At 44.3% G+C, this 26,491-nt stretch overlaps 2 protein-coding genes across 2 annotated transcripts; one reads left to right on the forward strand and one right to left on the reverse strand.

The window, feature by feature from the left end:
• Window positions 1-727: 727 nt before the first annotated feature.
• On the reverse strand, window positions 728-2,019 carry LOC136514405 (uncharacterized). The gene has a single exon (XM_066508367.1). The coding sequence runs from the start codon at window positions 1,898-1,900 to the stop codon at window positions 956-958; it is 945 nt and encodes a 314-aa protein (XP_066364464.1). The 5' UTR covers window positions 1,901-2,019; the 3' UTR covers window positions 728-955.
• A 10,160-nt stretch (window positions 2,020-12,179) lies between these two features.
• On the forward strand, window positions 12,180-13,079 carry LOC136510621 (uncharacterized). The gene has a single exon (XM_066505010.1). It carries the CDS (start codon window positions 12,180-12,182, stop codon window positions 13,077-13,079), a length of 900 nt encoding a protein of 299 aa, XP_066361107.1.
• The last annotated feature ends 13,412 nt before the right edge of the window (window positions 13,080-26,491 follow it).

Here is a 26,491-nt window from a genome sequence, read left to right on the forward strand (position 1 = left end):
TTTAGTTTGAGAACAAATTTTTGCAACAGTTCGTCATATGGGCAATAAAATAAAATGTTTGATATTCTACCAGGGTGTACTTAGGGGTACAGAAAAATGGATTAAAACGATTCTGCTCAGCTCATGGGTGGTGCAAAATTAGCACTAGATTACAATGTCTGACTTGTCTGCACAATTAGAAAAAAACAGATGATTAAATAGTTTCAAATAGTTTTGGTATCCGTTTGACAATTGTTTGTCTATTCGACCAGAAGGCTCGTTTACATCTACAGTTGTTTCTCCATCCTTTCTTTAATACCTAGAAAGCAGCTATCGATTTGCTAATATCATGAGGGAAAGAAATAAAAAGATAGTAAATTAGTCAGAAACTGTGCACGAGAGCTTTTTATAAAAGAAAAGAAAAGAAATTGTGCCCGAGAGATATGGAGACATATCCCTGTGGCTGTAATTCCATAAGCTTCAAAGCATTCCATAGACTGCAGTTACGTATTTCGATTTCAGCGACAATTCTTAATAATGCCATAATATCAAAGCATCTGCACATACTACAGTTTCAATTTGATTTCAGCAGCATAGATAAACTCAGGAAGATTCTGAAACTTGGATGCTCATCACCATCTGATATTCACCTTTAGTCTGACTCCCTAAAACTGCTTCAGAATGCAGTACAAGTCATTGATTATATATCCGAAACGAAAATAAGTCTTGTAATCGGTGATTTCAACATTCCACAGTAACAATTCAATTTGGTTTCAGCTACATCATAATACTCGCATTGAAATTCAGGAAGATCCTGAAAAATCAAAGCTTTAAACATCTCCTGTTCTGCTGCAATCTCTCTCTTTCCGACTAACCAGTAGATAAATCTGTGAAAATGTGCTAACTTTAAATCTGAAACTGCTTCAAGAAGGGATAGGCACAAGGGGCACCTTCTCCGCTGTGGCAGGACAGCGGCTCAGTTTGCCGTGACGAGATCCTTGTAGTATCTGATGGCATCCCGGGTGTCTTCGTACCCCGCGGCAACGTCCAAGAAGGCCATCACCCTCTGCAGCTCCTGATCGTTGTCATCATCCACGAACGGGGCCACCGGGACGGCGTTCTCCGGCTGCAGAGCGTACGCATTGGGATTGTCGTCGACGATGACAGCGCGGTCCAGCGCGCGGCCGGTGGCGGCGAGATCCTTGACGAGCCTCCCGTCACCGGCGTCGCGGCACGCGCCGCGGTAGAGGCGGTGCGCGAACACCTTCCCGTCAGGGTCCAGGCGGTCGAGCACGAGGGAGGCGTACTCCTGGAGCCCGGCGGTGAAGACGACGACCTCGAAGATCTCCGCCGCCGCGCGGAGGAACGCCTCCACGCCCGGGCGCTTGACGACGTAGAAGGTGACCGCTTGGCCACCGATGACGGGGCGCACGGTGAAGTCGAACCGCGAGGGCGGTGGGTCCGTCTGGGAGTGGATGAGCGTCTCGTCGAGGTCGAGGAACAGCGTCCGCCTCCCCGGTGACGGCGGCGGCGGGAGCGCCGCGGACTGCGCGCGGACCGCGGGGTTCTGCGAAGGCGGCGGCGGCGGAGGAGGAGTTGAGGAGGAGCGGAGGCGCTGGAACCCCGCGGAGGCAGCGCGGCGCTTGCGCGGGCTGCCAAGGACGGCGAGGCGGGCGAAGAGCTTAAGGAGGCGGCGGCGGCAGGAGCGGATGGAGCGGTCAAAGGAGGCGGCGACGGCGGCGGGCGCAGACGCGAGCGACTTGAGCGGGCTCCCGCGGCGCTTGGTGGTGGCGGGGGAAAGACGGCGGCGGAGAGCACGGCCGCGGCGCGCCACCAGCGTCGGCGACGGCTTCGACGGGGTGACGCTGCCGGCACCGAGCTTTGGCGACGGCGGTGGTTTCGTGGGCGTCCTGGACACCATCTCGCGGTGACCTCGACGGGGTGGCACGGCACTCGCTGGTGCGTTAGCGTTACCTGGGCGCTGGGGAGGAGAGCGGCGGCGTGAGCGGGACTGCGGGAGGAGCGTTTGAGTTTTTGTGGAGGGAGATTATGCAACGGTCGAAAGCGCAAGTGGAATGAAAATATGGAATTCGTGGGCGATTTTATTTGATTTCGGGGCGCACCCAACGGTCGACTTTGGACTGGGCCAGAATCTCGTGTCGTCTTGTAAATTGTAACAAGGTGGCGCCAGCTCGGCTTCAAGGTGGAGTGGAGAACGTGCCTCAAGGATGAAAACGGATCGGGTTCACATGAAATCGAATTTGGCTATCATTTTTTACCATATTTTAATTCAAATTTGAATATAGATATGAATATTTTCAAATATAAATACGAAATTGATGTCTTGGATTCGGATATCTTTTCGAATATTTACTGAATTCAACTCAAAGTGCATATTGTTAAATGAAATTCAAGATACATAAATAGAATTCTACTACTAATAAGTTCACCAATAACCTAAACGAGATAAAATGAAAAGTACACATCTAATAATCTCCAATATCAAAGTGAAATAAATCATAATCGATAATATTTAATAAAATGACAGGTTAAATTCAAATAATAATGGTAGACAATAAGTAGCCATTTTGCCTTATCAATGTTTTGTAATTACAAAATTATTACACATGTAGAGATTAAGGGGGTGTTTGGCATGGCTCTGGAGCTGAACTCCAGCAACTCCAGCTAATTTTCCAGCCAAACACCCCAACTCCAAAACTCCATGGAGCTGCCAACTCCATGGAGCTGTAGTGCAAATGGAGGTGGAGTTTTGGAGCACCTCTTTTGCAGCTCCGACTCCACCCAGAGCTGGCTCCACCTAGAGTTCCGACTCCACCTAGAACTGGCTCCACCTGGAGTTCTGGAGTGGAGCAACTCCACCCAGAGTTGGAGCCATGCCAAACAGGGCCTAAAGCATGTGGGTATATAACATAGACAAGGATAGATCATAAAAAATAATATAGTTATCAATATATTTAATAATTAAATGTATCAATTAATCAATCATTATTTATATAATATTTATCATGAAATTATAAATTATAAAATATAGTTTACATAAGTAAATAAATAAAATTAAAGTATTTAAATTATTTTCAACAACAACAAATATATTAGGTTTAAACTAAATTAGAAAAAATCAAATTAATTTAATCTTTATGTATCATTAATAATATCAAATTAATTAAAAGTTCTTTATACATATAGTATTAAATAGTTTCAATGCATCATTAGTAATATTAAAATTAAAGATTAGTCAGTATAGATATGGAGAGAAAACTTTTAAATAGGTTCATTATACATTCTTCTTCATGGATACTGATAAATGCGAATATTCTATATTTTTGTTGAATGCGGATCTTAGATCGAATAGAGAAAAATACTAAAAAACAAAATTGATACATCCATTTAGTATCCATGGTAGAAATGGGTATGAATACGGATATCCACATTATAGGTTTTAGCGAGTACAAATGTCAAATAATTCGGATGCCCATTTTCATTTTCCATCCCTATTTGGCATGGCTTTTTCTCGGGTATGTCCTCCGCTGGAGTCAGTGCTCTCACATATCTCCTCTTCGGAAGTCAGAGCTAGAGCAGCAGACTTAGGCCACGTTTGGCTAGGCTCCCACGTGCTCTAGCTAAGACACTGTAGCGACACTGTAGCCGGAGCTGGAGGAGCAAAAAACGAGCTTCTCCTCCTCAGAACAGCTCTGTGAGAGAGGAAACAAAGAGAGAGAAAACGAGCTCTGATGAACAGTGCCCGCACATGACGTGAACAATGTCGCAGCAGAGGGAGCCGGAGCCGCCTGGAGCTGCACCAAAGAGGACCTTAAAAAGTAGCTTCTCTGTGCATTAAAAACGACTTTGGCTCCTCTTATCTATACCAAAAAATAGTGTCTCCTCTTTGTGTTTTTGGTACGGCTCCTCGGACTTCTCTGTTGTAGTTGTTGCTAGAGTCAAAGTTGGAGACACACCAAACAGACCCTGTTGGGGGAGCTCCAATTAGTTTCTGCTTCAATTTTTTTCATTTAATAGCAAGGAGCCATTTTTATCTCTCCTATGAAAATAAATTAGAAGCAGATTTGATATTTTTTTATTCACCGGCTCTGGCTCCTTGGTACACCGTAGAAAGAGCAAGAGTCATTCGGGGATGTGCCAAACGAGACCAAAAACCGTGTATGCGTCATCTAAGGGCTAACTCTTGCCTCCTTTCAAACCATATCATTTAGTTTTGTCTTTAGTCAAACTTACCTAATTTTACTGAATTTTGTAGAAAATATACTATCATCTATAACATCAAATAACATTATTATCAAAGTATGTTTCATGGTGTATCTAATTAATTTGGCCTTATTTGGCGCATCTTATACTTTTTTAAACCAACTTTTTGAAAGCTTAAGCGTTTTGCCACTTCTTGAAAAAAAGCAACTACATAAAAAGCTACATGATTTTTGGCACATTTACTCTTTTATCATCTTCGACTCATGAGCACTGACATGTGGGGCTATATGTTAGCGACCGTAACAAAAGAGCAAAATTAGTCGAAGTCACTGAAACCAAACCATCCTCTCTTCTCTTTGCTTTTTCTTTTTTCGGTGAACATGATAGCTACATGATTTTTGGCACATTTACTCTATTATTATCTTCGACTCATGAGCAGGGCTATATGTTAGCGACAGTAACAAAAGAGCAAAATTAGTCGAAGTCACTGAAACCAAACCATCCTCTCTTCTATTTGCTTTTTCTTTTTTCGGTGAACATGATAATGGGCATACCCTTGGACCGGATCTTGACAATCATATTCTTCACTCCTCTAATCAATTCCATCAATTCATTAGAGGACGATGAGGAGGAGGAGGAGGTGGAAGCTTCTTTTTTATCATCTTCATCATCATCCTCATCTTCGTCTTCACTTGAACTTGAGCATGATTCAATCTTCTTGTCCTTCTTCATCTCCTTGTGCTCTTCATGTGTGGGTCTGCTGCATTAATTTACCTAAGCTGCGTGTCATCCACTTGACCAACCCGTTTTAAGAAAATCAACCACGGTGATCCCCGGGAGATGCCATCACATCTCCACTCCACCAAGACACAGGATCATAAGTAGAGTTACAGTCCACGAACCAATCATCAAGACTCACATTGCTCAATCAGCATACAACAAGTAATAAATTAACAAGTTACATCAAGTAGTGATAGAAATACTAAATACAAAGGCACAGAGTAGGAGATCATCAAATATTGAATATCCCTGCTAGCCTATCATTCTAGTTTCACTCTTACTCTTGAACAACTGATAATTAGAGTAACTACTGTTTGTAGGGGACGCCCATCCTGCAAACCCCTAGCTTCGACATCACCCGAGCTCTGAAGCACCTGTAACAGTTTAACGGCAGTACCATGAGTATGATTGTACTCAGAGGACTTATTGCAACATAAATATTTGGTGGATGCAAGAGGGATTAATAGGCTTTTGTAAATTTCATAAAAGCATGGTGTATATAAAGAAATGAAATGCTCTTAAGTTTAATTCTAACAAATTATGAGTATAGACTTCTGCTTGATTGTTCTGCATTTGAAGTTAGTGATTTGCTGCTGCTAGAATAGCCTTGTGCACAGTTGTACTGTTGTTATCATCTCTGCATTGATATTAGTCTAAAGTTAGTTTGTGTGCTAGCTAGAATAACCTTTTTCATGGTAGTTAGATGTATCTTTCTGAGGTAGTTGTTTATACTATAAAATTAGTAACACTAATCCACAATGCAAGTATACTTCCCTATAGTTGATGGATGATGGTTATATGTGCAGCATCATCTTATGGCTAACTTCTTTCATACATGAATTTAAGTGCTGGTCGTTCTATTCAACTTGGAGGTAATTAGGGAGAAGATCGCCATGTTCATTGTGTCATGGATCATCAACACAAAATGCTAGTTGCATGCTTCAAATCAACCATGATGAAGATACTATGTGAAGTGCCTGTCCTAGCTACTTAGTTTTGTGGTATGTTCATGCTGTCTGTTCAATGTGTGATGAACAAAGTACTACTGTGATCCTTGTGGTGAGTTTGGAGCTCCATGTGATGAACATACTATTGTGATCTGTGTTGTGATGAACAATGATTTGTTACTATGATGTGTTGAACCTAATTAAGTGAAGTAATTTGTGTATGCCATTTTTGAGAGCTGCTATGTATGTCATTTGATTGTGAACCTGGGCGATTCTGCGCTGTGGCCTCGTCTCTGATAAGCGCCAGAAAACAGACGGGTGTAGACTACAGATGCATCTTTAGTAAGAGCAATACTATAGATGTGTGTAGAATAGCGGCATCTATTGGTACACTAGTACTATAGACATGTTTTTAAAGTTGCCATCTGTAGTATGGTTCTTACTACAGACGTGTGAAAATAAAATGCGTTTGAAGTAACTTCTTACTACAGACGTGTGTTGACTTTACTACAGACGCATGTGAAGAAAATGCATCTCTGGCAATTTGTTACTATAGACGCATGTTGACTCCACCATCTGTCCTATAAGCAAATCACAGATGCGTGTTTAAGTATCACAAATGTGTTTTGGTAACCCGCCTCTGTAGTATAAACATATTATTTGGTTTACCCATCTTTAGTAAGCACTTATTACAGCAGTGTTATGGGAGACGCATAAAACCGCATCTGTGATGGGCACTAACATGCATATGTAATCTGCTTTTTTTTACATAGTGTAAGGTGTTTGAGGATTCTAATGTTCTCCTCCAAAACATAACTTTCTTCTATCATTTGTAAATATTATCTCACCTATTGATGGTCACTAACACTTAGTTAGATCACCAATATTCCACCCAAAATGAAGGTAAAACACATCAGATGCACTATATTTTGTTTATAAATAACCTAGTTCCACTTGTACTTGGAGAATGAGTTGAATGCAGGAAATTTGAACAAATATTCACTAAACTAGTACAAAAGAGGCAAGTGGATGTGGCAGGGAGCCCTAGGCCCACTTGCTGGGGTTGGCTGACCCCTAGGGGTGTCTCCCGATGGCCCTACCCCCCTTGCCATGTCACCAATCTGTGGAGGGGAAAGGGAACATACCTAGGAGGCCTCTCCACTGTCGATTTAAGTCGGTGGCATCCAATGGACTTGGTGGAACCTCCCATGGATCTAAGGGCCCACTGTTAGCCACTTAGGAGCCCAAACTAACATAAACAACTGCCATCAGGAGCCATCTCAGCGCCATTGGATGCTAAGGCGATGGATCAGAGGGTCAGCCGACGCCCCATGGCTCCACCGACCTTCCTCCATTGCCTACAAGTACCTCCATGCCCTCTATACACTATAAATATGGGTATGGAGCTTGAGAGAAAGACACAAGAATACAAGCAAGACACACTCTCTCAAGCTCAAGGAGTATCTCTAGATTAGTAGCTAGGCTGTTACTGGGAAAATAGAGCTAGAGCGGAGCTTTGCTTGGAGCCTGGAAGAGTCTTCTGAGTCTGGTATAAGCTCTCTTGTATCTTTCCTTTGTAGTACCTTTCCTTTTGTGTACTTCTTACTCTATTTAGTAATATACTTCTACTTTGCTCAGTTACTTAGTCCAAGCTTACTTACTAGCCTTAGTGTGCTTTGGAGCTTGTTCTAAGCTTAGTAGCATAAGTTATCTTTTGCTTAGTTTGATCATCTTTAGTACGGGTTCCACCATCTGGTTAGGGTGCTTAAATCTCATTTTATTAGAGCTCGGATTGAAGTAGTGAGCTTATAGATTAAGTGTGGTGTTAGGCTATAGCTTGCCTGTGGATACGGCTAGATCCCCGGATAGTTAGTGGTAGGTGGCAGGTGGTGATAGCCCTATCCATTCTTTGTATTCCACCATGTTGGATTAAGAATCATAGGGCTCGTTGCAATCTCATGTAGTTAATCCTTTTGGGTTAGCTAAGGCAGGTTGTGCTCCAAAGTGCTAAGGAACTCTTTCTAATCTCTAGTATAGCTAAGTTGCTAAGTTTGTTTCTAAGTTGTGCTTGTTTAGTAAAAGTTACATAGGACTCTCTTTTGCTCGCTCTCCCACTAGCTACACTGTACTCCTTGCCATACCTATCTTTTTGGTGTCGTACCTATCTTGATCTTATTGATCAGTGCGCCATAGTCGTTAACCCCCCCTAAGGTCGTGCAATTGTTTGAGAGTTACTCTTTGATATCTCTATTCATCAACTATCCTAGCCATATGCTTTCTTATGGGAAAATATAAATACGATCTCAGAATACTCACCGAGCGAAATGCTACTTTGATATTTTTTGTGCACTTGCAGAATCCTCCAATAGTCATAAGAAATATCAAACACCAGTTTTAGAGACAGCAATGACATGAGCTACTCAGGAGCTGTTTGGATTGTAGGATTTTCATAGGAAATTCATAGAAAACTGAATCAGAGGAAAGAAAAGCAAGTATGTTGTTTGGAACATAGGAAAACACCCTTTCGTTTCCTATGGAATACTGTAGACTACAGGAATGGAAAACTCCACTTTGTGCTCTGGTTTTTGTTCTCTTCGCGGAAGGCCGAGGCATTCAGCGTACTGCCACTGACACACTTGGAGCTTAACTCCACGCTGTCATACCACTTGTAGCTCTCACTAGTGCACATATGGGTAGTAGTCCCAGTTGAGAAACCCCCTCTAGTCCCCATTTTTCAACTGGGATTGCCAATCCGGGACTAAAGGCCTGCCCTTTAGTCCCGAGCCATCAAACTGGGATTGACTGGGGGCCTTTTAGTCTCGATTACTTATACCAACCGGGACTAAAGGGCCCTCCAGGACGAGCCCTTGGGCGAGCACCTCCAGTCCTGGTTGGTATAACCATCCAGGACTAAATATCACTTTTTTATTTTCTTTTTCTTTTCTTTTATAGTTTCTTTCCATTCAATTTATTTTCATTTCAAATAGTTTCATTCACATATTATATGCTATACTATTGTATGTTATCCATAAATAAGAATGAAACTAATTAAATAAGAGCTTAAATATTACAATGATCTTCCCCATTCATCAAGTTCATACAAACCATAATAATTTAAAACAAGTCATTACAAACTAGATGTCCAAGTACACCCCAAAGTTCAATTACACACCAAGTTCATGCAAGCGCAAGTTGATCACCGCCGAGTTTGACTACATCGTATTATGTACTCGGTGAAGTGTAGGTCACCGTTTTTGTATCCACAAATATCATTGACGTAGAGCAATGCATTAAGTAGTGTACTCTCCCTTGCTTCAAAAGTATGAGCACATGGTCTACTAAGGACAAAAAGCGGTGGTCGACAAGTCGGTGGGTCAGATGATCCTCTCTTAGTCATAATCAGCTTTTCCTAAAATCCTTCCGTAGTGAGTGTTGGCCATTCATCGACATATTTCCAATCAAAACCCAATGCATACATTGTCTGGTTTAGAAGGGCTTCAAAGCTGCAACCTGCATAGGTTAAGTCATAATCCTCAACCTGAAAGTGTTGGCAGAAAAAATTAATGGATATGAGAATAGAGTTTTCCAATAACAACACATCTGAATATAAGCTAAGAGTATGACTTTGACTTTACCACATCGGTTGTTTCAAACAATCCTTACACAGAAACCCGCAACATCAGGATGGCAACCCGCATCTATTGCTTGTATCGTCAAGGAGGATAGTGTAGGCAGGGTGTACCTAATATTCGCAAGCTTATTCAAACATGCAATGACAGCATATTTAGTTGCAATGACAGAATAACTTATTTTGTAGCTGGCTACTGAATATACTTTCCCTATATTGTGTAGCCACCTCGATTTACGATAATTTTATATACTAATTTACGATAATGCCAATACATATTTACAATAGTTGGGTTACTATAACACAAGAGATATTTACCATAACGTTATAATAAACCACTTAGTAAGCGGTTACTATAATCTTATAAATTAACATAGTAATTATCATAACTCAAAGTGGCTACAAAATAAATTATTTAAGTTATTTTGTAGCCAGCTATAGGGTAGTAGTTCTATATATATATATATATATATATATATATATATAACTTATTCTGTATCCACTTTGATTACGATAATTACTATGCTAATTTACAAGATTATAGGAACTCCTTGCTATGTGATTTACTATAACGTTACGATAAATATCTCCATGTGTTATAGTAACCCAACTATCGTAAATATGTATTGACATTATCATAAATTAGTATATAGAGTTATCGTAAATAGAGGTGGCTACAGAATAACTTATTTTGTAGCTGACTACTGAATATATATATATATATATATATATATATATATATATATATATATATATATATATATATATATATATATATATTAGAGTGGATTTTCTAAAATGGATGGTAACTGCCCACGGGGGTGGTAGCTGCCGTCGTTGCTGGATGTTGGACGCGTGTCTTAGTAGCGCAATATGATGGACGGTGCTGGTTCAATACAAATGGCATAGCAGTAGGATGTCAGCCCCTCTGTCGTTTGCTCACTTTGCTTTTGGGGGCAGACGCATGCAATTGGGACCATTGCTGCATTTATTGCCATGGGTGTGCCAAATTTTCAGCCAAAAAAAATGACGTGCATTATAGGGTCGGACTAGGACCACTACACATGTAGCGATGCAGAGTTTCACGGGGTGACCCACTGACCCGGTACCCAAAACGTTAAGAAATAGTGTTAATACGTACCCATTAGATCAACACCACATTATTTTGTCCTAGTCCCCCGGCGGCTGTGAAGGACGGAAAAAAGGGAAGAAGAACGGCGCCTCGTTTAGATTGCGAAAAAATTTCAAACCGATGAATAGTAGCATTTTCGTCTTATTTGACAAATATTGTCCAATCGTGGACCAACTAGGCTCAAAAGATTCATCTCGTGATTTCGAACTAAACTGTGCAATTAGTTATTTTTTTACCTATATTTAATACTCCATGCAAACGGCTAAAAATTGATGTGATAGAGAGAGAGTGAAAAAACTTGGAATTTGGATGTCATCTAAACAAGGCCCGGATGTCGAAGAGGGGCTTGACTTGTAGCAACAACCGTGTCGGGCGCCATGCTTAACCACACACGAGCGACGACTCTCCATTGCACTTCCGCCACACACGAGCGATGAGCTTGACCACACACGAGGCACACTTGGTGCTGCTATGCGCCGTCGTCTTCTTCATCACACACCTCTACCTCCGCTGGAGGTGCCACCGCTCTACACGCTTGACCCAGATTCAAATGCTATAAAGTAATCTGCTGCTCTCCCTCTATACGCGCGGCAGGGGTATGCACTGAAAGGGCTCCCCTGCTGCTGCACTGTAGCCGCAGCAGGGGCTGGCGTCGAAAGGCTCTCCTGCCGCACTGTAGCCATAGCAGAGGCAGGCGCCAAAGCCAGCCATACTATCACATCTAATCACTGTAGCAGCATGACAGCCTGACATGTCTATGTACTAGGATTAGATGGATAGAGTTGTATATATAGCTTCCCACTGTATCTCATTGAAGAAAAAGAGTTCAGTTTTGCCATCTCCTCTGCAGAGCTCTGGCCAACGCTGGTGCTTGTGCTGTGTGTGTTGTGTACTAGGATTAGATGGGTAGAGTTGTATATATAGCTTCCCACTGTATCTTAGTGAAGAAAAAGAGTTTAGTTTGGCCATCTCCTCTACAGAGCTCTAGCCAACGCTAGTGCTTGTACTGTGTGTGTGCGCTCTGTTCTCCCTCTCTCTTCTACCTTCAGCCATAGTGTGTGTGCGAGAACATCGGTGAATGGTCGGCTCAGCCGTGTGGGAGATCTCAGGCCCAACAAGTGGTATCAGAGCCGTACAAGCGACATCGCCGGACTAACCACTGGAGATGACAGACGGTTTAGAGATGGATGATAGTAGCGGCGCTGTTGTGGCTGCCCAGCTACGATAGGAGGTCGTTGTGTGCACGGTGTGGGAGGTCAGTGGCACCAGTTGGCCGACGCTGACTCAAACCAACTATGGTAAGTGGGCGGTGACCATGAAGGTCAAGCTCAGAGCCCGATGGCTCTAGAATGTCATTGACAAGGGCACCGATAACGAAGAAGATGATATATCAGCATTGGAGGCTATTCTCGCTGCTGTGCCAGCGAAGCACAGGGAGCTGTTGGGGGCGAAGAACTCTGCTAAGGAGGCGTGGGAGGCCATTGCAGCGATGCGCGTCGGCTCTGACCGTGCAAAGAAGGCGATAGCCCTACTGCTGAAGCAGGAGTACGCAAACCTCAAGTTTAAGGATGGTGAGTCGGTGGAGGACTTCTCCCTCTACCCACAGTCGCTCATCAGCAAGCTGAGGAGCCATGACGTCACCATCGACGAAGAAGAGGCGGTCTCCAAGTACCTCTACTCCGTGCCGGTGATGTACATCCAGATTGCTCTCTCCATAGAGATGATGCTGGACTTGTCCACCCTCACCATTGAGGATGTGACATGCCGTCTACGGGCGGTGAACGAGCACATGGAGCAGGCCACAGCAACGACAGATAGTGGCAAGCTGCTACTGATAGAGGACGAGTGGGTTGCCCGGATGAAGGAGAAGAAGTTCGGAGAAGCCTCCTCCAGCTACGGTGGTGATGGCAAGCACCACGGCAAGGCTTCTTCGGAGAAGAAGAAGAAAAAGGTTGACCCCAATGCCTATTGGTGCTGCGGGAAGATGGGCCATTGGGCAAAGGAGTGCCCCAATCGCAAGCAGGAGAAGAAGGCTGAGGCTCATTTAGCATATGCTAATGAGGATGATGAGGCCTCTCCCCTGATGGTGATGTTCTATGCACTGCACGATGTTAAGGACAAGGAGAAGGGAGAGGTGATGGTGGTGGAAGGGCACGACAAGGCTTTGAAGACTGTTAACCTCGACAAACCACGCGTCCAAGTCCACCTCGGACGCGTGGGCAGTGAGCAGGAGCAGCGGTGGTACCTAGACTCCAGCGCCAGCAACCACATGATGGGCACTAAGGAAGCCTTCTCTGAACTCAATGGCAATGTGACCGGCATGGTGACGTTCGATGATGGCTCAAGGGTGGCGATCCGAGGGCGCGACCCCATCATCTTCAGGTGCTAGAACGACGAGCACCACGCGCTGATGGATGTATATTACATCCTGCAGCTACGTTCAAGCATCATCAATATTGGCCAGCTGGATGAGGGTGGCCGTGAGGTACTGATTAAGGATGACCTCCTCAGGATCAAGGACCGAGAGCAGCGGCTTCTTACCAAGGTGAAGAGATCCTAGAACTGGTTGTACCTGCTCAACTTGAAGGTAGAGCCAGCCCATCTTCTTGGCTGCACGACACATGGAGGAGCCATGGCTGTGGCTTGCCTGGTTCGGCCATCTCAGCTTCGACATGCTCGGTCGGCTAGAGAAGATGGTCCAAGGGCTGCCCCACATCAAGCACGTAGGCAAGCTATGTGACAGCTGCCTGACTAGGAAGTAGAGGAGGCTGTCGTTCCCAAAGGCGGCCAAGTATTGCATGGAAGACACTCTCCAGCTTGTCCACGGTGATCTCTATGGGCCAATCACGCCAACCACAAACGGTGGTCGGCGGTACTTCCTCCTGCTCATGTATGATTGCAGTCGCAATATGTGGCTGCAACTCTTGACGAGTAAGGACGAGGCGGCAGAAGCGGTCAAGAAGTTCAAGGCGTGCGCAGAGGCGGAGAGCGGCAAGAAGTTGTGCATACTGCAGACTGATCATGGCGGCAAATTCACTTTGGTGGAGTTTGCTATGTACTATGCAAATCAGGGTGTGGCGCGACGCCACACCGCGCCATACTTGCCACAGTAGAATGGCATGGTGGAGCGGTGGAACTAGATGGTGGTCGGCATGGCTCGATCCATGATGAAGGCCAAAAGCATGCCGGCAAGGTTCTAGGCTAAGGCGGTGACCACGACGGTGTTCATCCTCAACCGTGAGCCCACAAAGGCCCTAAAGGGCGTGACACCATTTGAAGATTGGTATGGGTGCAAGCCGAGCGTGTCCTTCCTCCAGACATTCGGCTACATCGGCCATGTCAGGAAGACGAAGCCGGTCCTCACCAAGCTGGAGGACAGGAGCACACCGTTGGTGCTCCTAGGCTACAAGGAAGGTACCAAGGTGTACTAGCTCTATGACCCACGTGGAGGTAAGGTGGTTGTCTCACACGACATCGTGTTCGACGAGAAGGCGGCCTGGGACTAGGATAGTCCGGGCACGGGGGAAGCTAGTGGGTTCACCAGTACCTTCATCGTCGAGCACTTGTCATCCATGGTAGTGGAGACGCTGGAGAGGAGGTGCCGACCACTCTAGCAATAGAGCCGAGCACTCTAGGAGGGGTGCCGAGCACTCCAAGAGTGGTGCTGAGCGGTCCTGCAGTGGTACCGACCACTCTAGGAAGGGTGCCGAACGCTCCCGTAGCGGAGCCGAGAGGTCTTGCAGTGGTGTCGACCACTCCAAGACTGGTGCCGAGCACTCCTGTAGTGGTGCCTGAAAGCATCTAGGCCCCTAAGTGGATTTCGGTGATTAATGTCAATACAAGATTACTATGACTAACGTGTGTTTTGCAGAGGCAATTAAGTTAGGTCATGGTAATGGAGATCGATTGGGCAATCGAGGTTGTCATGCCCCTACGATGGAAATCGTTTCGGTTTTCAAAGGATGGACGACAAGGTTAAGGATAACTAGTTCTAAGTGTCAATTGAAGTTGGAGAGACACTTAGAGTAGTTTAGGACTTTGTTTTTTTCCTTTGGCCGTACTATGAAGGGGGGTATGAACGGGTAGCTTGACCTAGTTGAGTCTAGTGAGTTAGGTGTGGTGCACACTTGTTAAAACTAGCTCTAGGTAGCTCCTATGAATGCCTAAGATCCTTTGGAGCGAACTTCATTCACATATGATCGAGAGTTGGAAGTGAATGGAGGGTCAAATACTGACCGGACGCTGGCTCCGGTGCGACCGGACGCTGGCCGCAGGGTCCGGTCAGTTCATTTGACTGTGTAGAACAAGTCTGGTGTGACCGGACGCTGGAAGGTCGTGTGACCGGACGCTGAGGGCCAGCGTCCGGTCGACTCCAGTAAGGGTCCAGACTTGAGAAAGTGCGACCGGATGCGTCCGGTCAGTGGTGACCGGACCCTGCATATCCAGCGTCCGGTCGTTTACAGTAAGCATCCAAGAGCGACCAGACACGTCCGGTCGTTACTGATCGGACCCTAACAGCGTCCGGTCATCACGTGTAAACTATTGCGCGGGTTGAACTGACCGGAGCATCCGGTCAAAACGATCGGAGCGTCCGATCACCCCGTAGAAGCTCATAACGGTTCGTTTTTCAGGCTACCTTATAAATAGAAGCTCCACTCGTGAGTGGAGTTACTTTTGCTCATTCCAACAGCTGAGAAACACGTTTGTGAGTGCCAAGAAGAGCAAGGTCCTAGTGAGGTGTTTGTGATTTGAGAATCCAAGAGAGTAGCCTCACTAGCAAATCAAGAGTAGCAAAGTGTGCATCCATCTTCTCATTAGGCTTCACGTGGTCAAGTGAGAGTTCGTGCTTGTTACTCTTGGTGATCGCCATCACCTAGACGGCTTGGTGGTGATTGGGAGTTTGGTGTTCACCCGGCGGAGCTTGTGGGTGACCCAACTCAAGTTGTGAGCGGCTTTGGGTGATTCGCCGCGACGGAGTGTCGAAGAATCAACCCGTAGAGAGCACTTGATCCTTGCGCGGATCAAGGGGGAGCTACACCCTTGCGTGGGTGCTCCAACGAGGACTAGTGGGGAGTGGCGACTCTCCGATACCTCGGCAAAACATCGCCGCGTTCCTTTCTCTCCCTATTTACTTTGAGCACTTACTTTGAGTATTTACTTTGAGCAATTCAATACTTGTTTTACATTCTTAGAATTGCTATGCTAGAGTAAGTTTGGAATATAGGGTGCAAGTCATTTGTGCGTTGATTTGATAGAAACACTTTTCTAGGCATAAGAGGTTAATTAGGCTATTCGTAGGATTTGATTATTGCAAGAAAATTTAGAATTAGCCCAATTCACCCCCCCTCTTGGGCATCTTGATCCTTTCAATGCCAACCACTCCAGGAGTGGTGACGAGCGGTCCAAGAGTAGTGCCAAGCACTGCAGTCGGGGTGCCGAGCACTCTAGGTGCTGTGTCGACCACACCAACAGAACAGGGGACTCCATCGACGCAAATCGAGTTCGCCTCACCTCCAAGCGATATCACCGAGTTCGTGGATGCCTTCCATGATAGTGAGAAGGTGTAGTTCCACAGGCTGGATGACATCGTCGGTGGCACAAGGTCCTCAGGCCTGGTGGGTCGGCTGCTCAATGACCTAGAGCTACTACTCGTCAGTGCAGAGGAACCACCCACGTTCACGCTGGCCGAGCGTGATGCAAATTGGCGACGGACGATGCTGGAGGAGATGAATGCGATCGAGAAAAATGAGATTTGGGAGCTCATCGATCCACCTCTAGGATGCCGTCCGATCGGCCTGAAGTGGGTGTACATGGTCAAGCGGGACGAGCGTGGCTCCATTGTCAAGCACAAGGCATGCCTGTCGCCCGAGGCTTTGTCCAGCGCGAGGGTATCGACTTCGAGGAAGTCTTTGCATTGGTAGCATTCAAGGAGTCTATCTGATTGTTGCTGGCTTTGGCAGCAGCGAAGGACTGGCGCATCCATCACATGGACATAAAATCGGCCTTCCTTAATGCCGAGCTGGCAGAGACGGTCTTCGTCAGGCAACCTCTGGGTTTTGCCATCAAGGGAGCAGAGCACAGGGTGCTCCAACTGCGCAAGGTGCTATATGGGCTACGGCAGGCCCCGCGAGCGTGGAATGCCAATCTTGACGCCACGCTGGGCAAGCTTGGGTTCACGCGGTGCGCAACCGAGCACACGCTCTACACACGATGATGGGGAAGGAGGAGCTCGTCGTCGACGTGTATGTGGATGACTTGATCGTCACCGGCGCGCGTGCGGAGGAGATCGACAGCTTCAAGCGTGAGATGTCGGCTTGTTTTCGAATGATCGATCTTGGCGCTCTCTCCTACTACCTTGGTATCGAGGTGAGACAGGGGAATCGCTCATGCTCGGTCAGAGCGCGTACGCCTTGAAGCTATTGGAGCGAAGCAGCATGGCTGAGTGGAAGCCATATGGGACTCTGACGAAGGAGCGGCTGAAGCTGACGAAGGCCAGTACCACGGCGAAGGTAGATGCAACTCTCTACCGGAGCATCATCGGCGGTCTACGCTACCTAGTTCACATGAGGCCGAACATTGCGTTCGCCGTGGGCTACGTCAGCCGCTTCATGGAGGATCCCCGAGAGGATCACTAGGCCGCGATAAAGCGGCTGCTGCGCTACGTCAAGGAGATAGTGGATCAGGTGATCGTCTTTCCCAAGACCGGCAGAAGTTGGCTACAGCTCACTGTGTTCAGCGATGCTGACATGGCAGGGGACATCGACGGATGGCGGAGCACCTCTAGCGTGCTCGTCCTCCTCGGGTCAGCTCCAATCTCATGCCTATCGCTGAAACAGAAGGTGGTGGCGCTGTCCACGTGCGAGGCAGAGTACGTGGCAGTGGCCACAATGGCGTGCCAAGCTGTGTGGCTGCGCCGGCTGCTGGGTGAGCTGATCGGTGTGGAATCTCACCCACCAGCACTGATGGTGGATAACCAGCCCATCGTCGCCCTCGCAAAGAATCTGGTTCTCCATGATCGGAGCAAGCACATCGACGTCAAGTTCCACTTCCTCAAGGACTGTGTCGATGGAGGGCAGATCATCATCGAGTTCGTCGAAACTGGTCGGCAACTCGCGGATGTCCTCACCAAGCCGCTCGGCCGTCTTCAGTTCACGGAGCTGAAGAAGATAATCAGCATAGTGGAGGTTCTAGGGTTAGCAGCAGGATTAGGGGGAAGAATTGTAAAGTAATATGCTGCTCACCCTCTGTACGCGCGACAGGGGCAGGTGCCGAAAGGGCTCCCCTGCTGCTGCACTGTAGCCGCGACAGGGGTAGGCGCTAAAAGGCTCCCCTGCCGTACTGTAGCCACAGCAGGGGCATGTGCCAAAGTCAGTCCTGTTATCATATCTAACCACTGTAGCAGTATGACAGCCTGTCATGTCTGTGTACTAGGATTAGATGGGTAGAGTTGTATATATAGCTTCCTATCGCATCTTAGTGAAGAAAGAGAGTTTAGTTTTGCCATCTTGTCTGCAGAGCCCCGGCCAACGTTGGTGCTTGTGCTGTGTGTGCGCGCGCTCTGTTCTCTCTTCCTATTCTACCTCCAGCCGTAGTGTGTGTGCGAGAACGCCGGTGAGCGGTCAGCTCACCCGTGCGGGAGATCCCAGGCCCAACAAATGACGCGTCCACATCATCCACGGCAGCAGCGTCGCCGTCGCCGCGCCTCATCAGGAAGGATGACGGCAGCAGGGAGGTCGATGATCATTGACCAGGTGTGAACTCTGTGTTCCATCTGCATCAGAGTGCTGGTGACCAGCGAGAAGGTGAAGGTCACCTCCCACCATGCATACATGCGCGCGGCCACTGCTTCTAGCCGGACTGCAACGCTTGGCTCTGGTCCTAGCTTAATTGCCTGCTCCTCGTTGCCGCCACCAACAGACTCTCCTTCGCCGTCGCTGCCATGGCTGCCGCTGGCCCGTTGCCTCGACGCCTATCACCAGCTAGCATGGGCCGCAGCCATGGCGCTATACGCAGTGGCGGATCCACAGGGGGGGCTGGGGGGGCTCCAGCCCCCCCTAATTTCTTGATTTCAAGCCTAATCACTGTAGTAAAAGCTTGATCTCACCATTAAATCTTCATGCAAATCAACATCTCCATTGTTTTAGCCCCCCCCTATGGCACTGTTCTTCTTCGTCACGCGTCTTCGTTTCTTGTCCTGCACTTGTAGTGTTCTTTGGTGGAACAAGTACTCAAGGACAGAGTGGGTTGGGTTGATCCAAAACCCAAAAAGAATTTGGTGGGTTGATAGGGTTAGTGTTTGTGTCTGGTAACTCTGACCCATTTGCATGCCTAACACTATGGCATGGCTAATGATTTGAGTAATGCAGACAGCTAAATATAGACTTACGATTTGCCTGTTCGAACGTGTAGTAAGATCAAAGAAACATGAAAGGCTTGTGTGATCGAGAAAAAAAAAGAAACATAAAAGGTGTTGCTGCATGTTCACAAGTTCTGGCGTCTACTTAGATTTTCTTTATTTTGAAGGCACATGTTGGGTCTCTAGACTTCAGAATCATTTCTTCGAAGGACAAAGAGGCCATGGGCGGATTGCTGAATAAATGTGTTGAAGGTCCCTGGTAACCACGTTGCTTTGCAGCTCTTAGATGTCCTTGTGTGGTGCTCAGACGTTCCATTCTCATACAGACATGTTCTTTTCTCACATTTTGTTTGCACGATACACGGAGTTCAAAATTCTTTAAGCTTCAAATGCTAATATCTCCTTAACACATATCCGATTTGTAATTTGCTTTCACCATAATTTTTTTTATGATTTTATCTACAAAATAAGATTTCGATGAATAAAAGGGACTACGACGGCGCCACAACACCCTTTGCACTTTTCTCGGCTCCCCTTTACCCATGCAGGTGGGGACCAGCGTCTCACAGTGCTCCATCTCGTGACCCTAGTTCAGATTCACCGCTGAAAAGGCTGCTAGGAGTTCCAAAATTTTAGATAATAATCAGGCTTCAACTGCTAATATTTTTTAACCATATATATATATATATCCGATTTGTAATCCATTTTCACCTTAATATTCCTTATGATTTTATCTACAAAATAAGATCCCACATGACCATTTTTCTTATGAAGAAAAAAATGATAAAACTCGGAACGTACAGCCACCAAAAACTCGTTCTCGTAGCTGAATAAAAAAGGCCATGAGTCCATGATACAAATCGGAACGTACAGCCACCAAAAAAAAAAATCTGAACAAATTCGAAGGCGAGCGAAAATTTTCAATTTCGGCTAGACACGACCAAGCATTCTGCATGTTCTGATTCGACCACACCATAATGGCCTGGGCTGCGTTTCGTCCATTATAAAAAAGGGTTAAGTACACTTTACACCCCTGAACTTGCGCCAAAGTATGATTTTCAACCTTCAACTATGAAACCGGTCAAGAAACACCCTCCAACTATCAAAACCGGACAACTTTGGTCCTCGGCCGGTTTCAAAAGCGGTTTTCTATTTTCGGGAGGCGTCGAAATTTTAAATTATTTTTTTGAGCATCTTAACGTTCTCAAATGAAAAAACTCAAAACTACAAAGTTGTAGATCTCATTGAGGTGTACAATTTACATATAAAAATTATCTTCATCCGACATCGTATAGAAGGGTTTTATATTTTTTGAAATTTGAGTCTCATCACGCGACAAAATATGGTGCTGAAATTTTATATTATTTTTTCGAGCATCTTACTGTCCTCAAATGAAAAAAATTAAAACTATAAAGTTGTAGATCTCATCGAGTTCTACAATTTACATATAAAAATTATCTTCATCCGACATCGTATTGAAGGGTTTTCTATTTTTTGAAATTTGAGTCTCATCACGCGACAAATTGTTTTGTCGCGTGATGAGACTCAAATTTTAAAAAATAGAAAACCCTTCAATACGATGTCGGATGAAGATAATTTTTATATGTAAATTGTAGAACTCGATGAGATCTACAACTTTATAGTTTTAATTTTTTTCATTTGAGGAAAGTAAGATGCTCGAAAAAATAATATAAAATTTCAGCACCATATTTTGTCGCGTGATGAGACTCAAATTTCAAAAAATATAAAACCCTTCTATACGATGTCGGATGAAGATAATTTTTATATGTAAATTGTACACCTCAATGAGATCTACAACTTTGTAGTTTTGAGTTTTTTCATTTGAGAACGTTAAGATGCTCAAAAAAATAATTTAAAATTTCGACGCCTCCCGAAAATAGAAAACCGCTTTTGAAACCGGCCGAGGACCAAAGTTGTCCGGTTTTGATAGTTGGAGGGTGTTTCTTGACCGGTTTCATAGTTGAAGGTTGAAAATCATACTTTGGCGCAAGTTCAGGGGTGTAAAGTGTACTTAACCCTATAAAAAAAAATGAATACTTTGCTAGCCAATCCAGAAATCCTAAAACGCAACCTAGTGTGGTGCCAGGGGGAGGGCATCCGCTAGGTGGCTGTGCATGCATGCTGGGAGCCTGTATGCAAAATTGTGCCTGTTCGGCTGGGCTTTTACGATCATATACGATCGTGGATTATAAGCTGGAACAGTATTTTTTTCTCACACCAAACTAGTCAACAGTAAATAATCCATGATCGTTTTAGTCAAAACGGACCGGCGTATCTGCTAGCAAAGGACGAAACAGCGTGGTCCTGCATTTCCCAAATGAGAAAAAAACTGGGAAGGAAGACCAGAGCCAGAGCTGTCTGAACATTTTAGTGGACGGCTAGCTACCGCCCCCAGGGTGGCAGTTACCTCCGATTCAACTGAGTATTTCTTTTATATATATATATATATATATATATATATATATATATATATATATATATAGTATATTCAGTAGCCAGCTACAAAATAAGTTATTCTGTAGCCATCTCCATTTACGATAATTTTATATATTAATTTACGATAATGTCAATACATATTTACGATAGTTGGGTTACTATAACACATGGAGATATTTACCCTAACGTTATAGTAAACCACTTAGTAATGGGTTACTATAATCTCGTAAATTAACATAGTAATTATCGTAACTCAAAGTGGCTACCGAATAACTAGCTACAAAATAACTTATTCTGTGTTACGATAATTACTATGTTAATTTACGAGATTATAGTAACTCCTTACTAAGTGGTTTACTATAACGGCCATGTTCGCTTCTCTTATAATCCGTCTTTTTCGACTTATTTTTTTTAGCTAGAACAATGTTTTTCTCTTACAACAAATCAGTCGGAACATTGTTTTTGCTTGTTTTTTCAGCGAACGAGGCCAACGTTATGGTAAATATCTCCATGTGTTATAGTAACACAACTATCGTAAATATGTATTGACATTATCGTGAATTAGTATATAAAATTATCGTAAATGGAGGTGGCTACATAATAATTTATTTTATAGCTGGCTACTGAATATACTCTCTCTCTATATATATATCAAATTAAATCAAAATATATCACTAAAACAATTACAAGTTAAATTATATCGAATACAAATAGCTAGCCAAGCAAATTAGCTCAAGTTGGGGTTGTGCTCGGTTTCACACGGCACAGGAAGGGATGAGGTGAGGCGAGCCTGATGGCAGCAGCAAGCGAGGGCGAGGCAGGAAACGATCGAGGGTCGAGGCCAGAGATGAAGGCGCCGGTGGAGACGATGTCGAGGCCGGAGGCTCTGGTGGAGACGAGGACGAGGCCGGTTGGAGCAAGACGAGGGCGAGGGCGAGGCCGCGCGTGCAGGAGCCGAGGATGAGGGCGAGGTTGGCCGCCACCGGAGACGAGACGAGGGCGAGGGCGAGGCTACATGCGCCGGAGCCAAGGACGAGGGCGAGGCCGGCCCCCGGAGACGAGGACGAGGGCGAGGTTGGCGGCGCCGGAGCCGAGGACGAGGGCACCGCCGTGCGCACCGGGGAGAGAGCGGACGAGGCCGAGGCCGACTGCCGGAGACGAGGACGAGGGCGAGGCCAGCGGGATCGAGACGAGGGAGGGGGCGAGGCCGCGCGTGCCGGAGCCAAGGACGAGAGCAAGGTCGAACGGGTGAGCGGCGGGGTGGCGGATCTGGACACGCGAGAGATCACTCTGGTGGAGGTGATTGAAAGGAGGAAGAGGAGAAGCGACGAGTATATAGTGTTGGACCTTTTAGTCCTGGGTTGGGCTACCAACTAGGACTAAAAGGCCTCTACTCCTAGTTGGAGGCCCAACTTGGGACTAAAGGTTGTTCCACCCGAGACTAGAGGTCTTTCAGTACCAGTTGGTCGCACAACCCGGGACTAAAGCCAAATTTTGGCGTGCGCCAAAACTGCTGTCTACCTGGCAGTTTTGTTTTCCGCCACTGCAACAGTTTTTAACATTTCCTTTAACCTAAATAGGTTCAAAATTGGAAATTGTGTAGTAAAAGAAATATAGCTAAAAAATTGCAATACAAAATTGCTTTAATATATAATTTATAATGCTTTTGTTTCATGGTTTAAATGATTATATAAATTACAATTACATTTTAAAATTCAAATTTCAAATCTAAGAAATTCAAACATAGTTTTACTTAGCAAGATGAGTTCAAATAAAAAAGTTGTCAATTACAAAGTTGCATAATTTTTCGAGATCTACAACTTTCGTTTTGGTCATTTGTCCATTTGAGGACATTTTAAAAATTCAAATTTCAAATTTTAGAAATTCAAACATAATTTTTCCTGACAAAATGATTTCAAATAAAAAATTTGTCAGCTACAAAGTTGTGTAACTTTTCGATATCTACAACTTTTATTTTAGTCATTTATTCATCTGGCAAAGTGGTAGTGCCAATTGTTAACAAATTTACATCTCTCACTATGAGAGATGTAAATCTATGAACAATGTGCACTACCACTTTGTCGGGCGAAGAAATGATCAAAATAAAAGTTGTAGATCTTGATTAGGTCTACAACTTTTATGTTTATGAATTTCACAGCAGAATTCATTTACTTCTTCAAAATGCTGTTTGAAGTTGCCATTTTTTAGAATTAAATTTTGAATTGATAAAACAAATTGACATGAAAAGATGACCAAAATGAAAGCTGTAAGAACACAATAAATTGATAGACTAGTTACAAGTTTTAGGGAAAAAAATCATCAAATTTGAAGTTAGTATCACAGAGAAAGACCAGTTACAAGTTTTAGCTAAAGATTAAAAAGAGAAATCAAACTTCTTTAAAAATTTAATTTCAAACAGAATATCGAAATAGTAGATGATTCCAAATGAAAAAGTTGTCAACTACAAAGTTTCATAAATTTTGAGATCTACAACTTTTGTATCGGTTGTTTCTCCATTTGAGGTTATTTTAAAAATTCAAATTTCAAATTTAAAAAATTCAAACATAGTTTTCCTTGACAAGATAACTTCAAATGAAAAAGTTATTAACTACAAAGTTATTTAACTTTTTGAGATCTACAACTCTTATTTTGGACATCTGTCCATCCAAAGTTGTTTATAAGACGCATGTGACATCGAAAACAATAATAAAGATCTTAGAGAACCTTAGAATAAATATTTGGGGTACATATATGATAACAAAGACCTAACAATAAAATTACATATACGGTAACAAAGACCTTTCTCTAAGTAGGTCAATGTTACAATCAAAGTGTACCAACATTCTTCTAGCACCAAAGTAGGATCAAATAGGTGCTAGAGGATGCCAGATGTGGATGATGAACTACGCCTATTTGGAGACGAAGGGGGCGGTTGTGTGAGCTCCAATGAACCCATGCCTCTCAGAAGACAATACATTCATACCTTGGATGGATCCATCAACCTGCAGACATCCCATTCATGCCTTGTATGGATAGACAATCTGCAGACAGTCCAGAGCACACCGCATTTGATGGATCCATCAACATAGCAGACAGCCCATGCAACAATTATGTTGCACTGGCGTCACACCCAGCTTCTTCAGGCTTTGGCATTGCTCCATCTTCAAAACATTCTTCTAGTACCTCTTGTGTGCATCATTGCTGACTACGCGTAATAAAATTTGTATGTGGAGGGCTTTCTCTCACAGAGTGGCAATATATGTGGATAGGAAATTGGGTGAACAACAACGGATGAAATGGGATGGAATTGGGCACAACAGAACACTGCATTAATGTCATCCTAGGAGATGAATGGCGCCCGGTGGCCGATTTTATAAGCTTGAGCAGCGGAGTGGTAGGTGGGATGAGTGGTGATCAAGCGGCGTGGTAGGTGAGAGCAGTGGTGGTAGGCGGGGGACTTTTAGTCCTGGTTTGTAACACAAACCGTGATTAAAGGTACACTTTAATCCTAGTATGTAGTACAAACTAGGACTAAAAGGTCTTTTTTATTTCTATTTATTATTCCTACATAATGCCTTGTTTTTATTTCTTTGATTTTTTATCTACATATGCATTTTAATCCTACACGAGTTAAATTTCAATCCATACAAACATAATTATGATATCCATACAAATAAACCTAATAAACATAATTAACTTGCATACAAATATAATTAAAATATCCATACAAATAAATCAAATTAAACATAACCGTTCGAATAAACCTAATTAAATATAACACTACGAATAAACCTAACTAACACATGGATCCTAATAGGCTGCAACCCTAGCCTGTCTCCATTGCCAGTAGTGTATGACTCATATTGTGTAACCATGATCATTGTCTATGTAATGTAAGGCCCGCACTAAAACACTCTCCATTGCCTCACAACATAGAGAACATTGCATCCCATTGATGTAGCCTACTGATGGACTATCGATGGCTTGGTTCTGCCTAAATCTCACGCAATACTGGATGCTAGCTGTCGTCCTCTATCCCATCGCTTTCACAAAGTCCTAGACGTACCCCAGTCGCTTAATAGCTTGCGTGAGAATGGGCTGCAAGCCACATGTAGCATAGGTGAAATCATAGAGCAAAATCTGCAAGCGGACAAACAAAAAAATCAGGAAGCGATCATATAATAATAAGAATAAATAAACATTACTCTCATATCATACACGACGTACCACATTCATTTGGTTGAATGTCGCATGCCTTTCGCTTACTCGCGGCACATCCAGACTATGCTAATGTAAAGTTTCTATCTTGAAGGACGAGAAATCAGACATACAGTAGCCAGTTCGCTCAATTGCATGCAAAGAAAGCAGCACGACATCGATCTGGGCACCTATCGTGGTCGGCGACTGTCGTCCAGTCTGCACAATGTCCTGGCACACCTCATTATTGTACCTAATGGGGATGTTGAAGGTGAGACTGCTAGTCCATAACTCGCATCCTTCATCATTCATGATCTCACTTGTCGTTATCTCGAAGATGTCCCACACCCCGAGCAGCCATAGTGCTGCTTGCAGCCACTTGACTGGTTTTATAGTCTGTGACATATGCAACAATCATGTTATGAATGAATGTATACATGCAAAAATTATATTAGCATGCAAAACTTAAAATATTCTATACTATTAATGGGTCTGGGTGACGTGGAACGGTCCTATCTGGCGATGGCGCGAATGGAAGATCGCTAGGGTGGAAACCTGGTTCCTCCGCCATTCATCGTAACTAAAAAACTAAAAAACATCCCAATAAATATAGAATCCCCATATAAATATACCATGCAACAATATATATTAGAGAAACATATAAAAAATAAATCATCAATATATATATATATATATGCATGCCAAGTAAACTTAAACATTTTGCAACCATTTTGCACCCTACTCATGTTGGGACATATTTTTTTAACGATTATTAATTCTCATCAAGAACT

Source organism: Miscanthus floridulus, chromosome 16 (genome assembly GCF_019320115.1).
Source record: "Miscanthus floridulus cultivar M001 chromosome 16, ASM1932011v1, whole genome shotgun sequence".
Lineage (NCBI taxonomy): Eukaryota > Viridiplantae > Streptophyta > Magnoliopsida > Poales > Poaceae > Miscanthus > Miscanthus floridulus.

Coding starts and splice junctions, on each gene's coding strand:
- LOC136514405 (XM_066508367.1), bottom strand. CDS start 1,900: ATGGTGTCCAGGACGCCCACGAAACCACCGCCGTCGCCAAAGCTCGGT.
- LOC136510621 (XM_066505010.1), top strand. CDS start 12,180: ATGCGCGTCGGCTCTGACCGTGCAAAGAAGGCGATAGCCCTACTGCTG.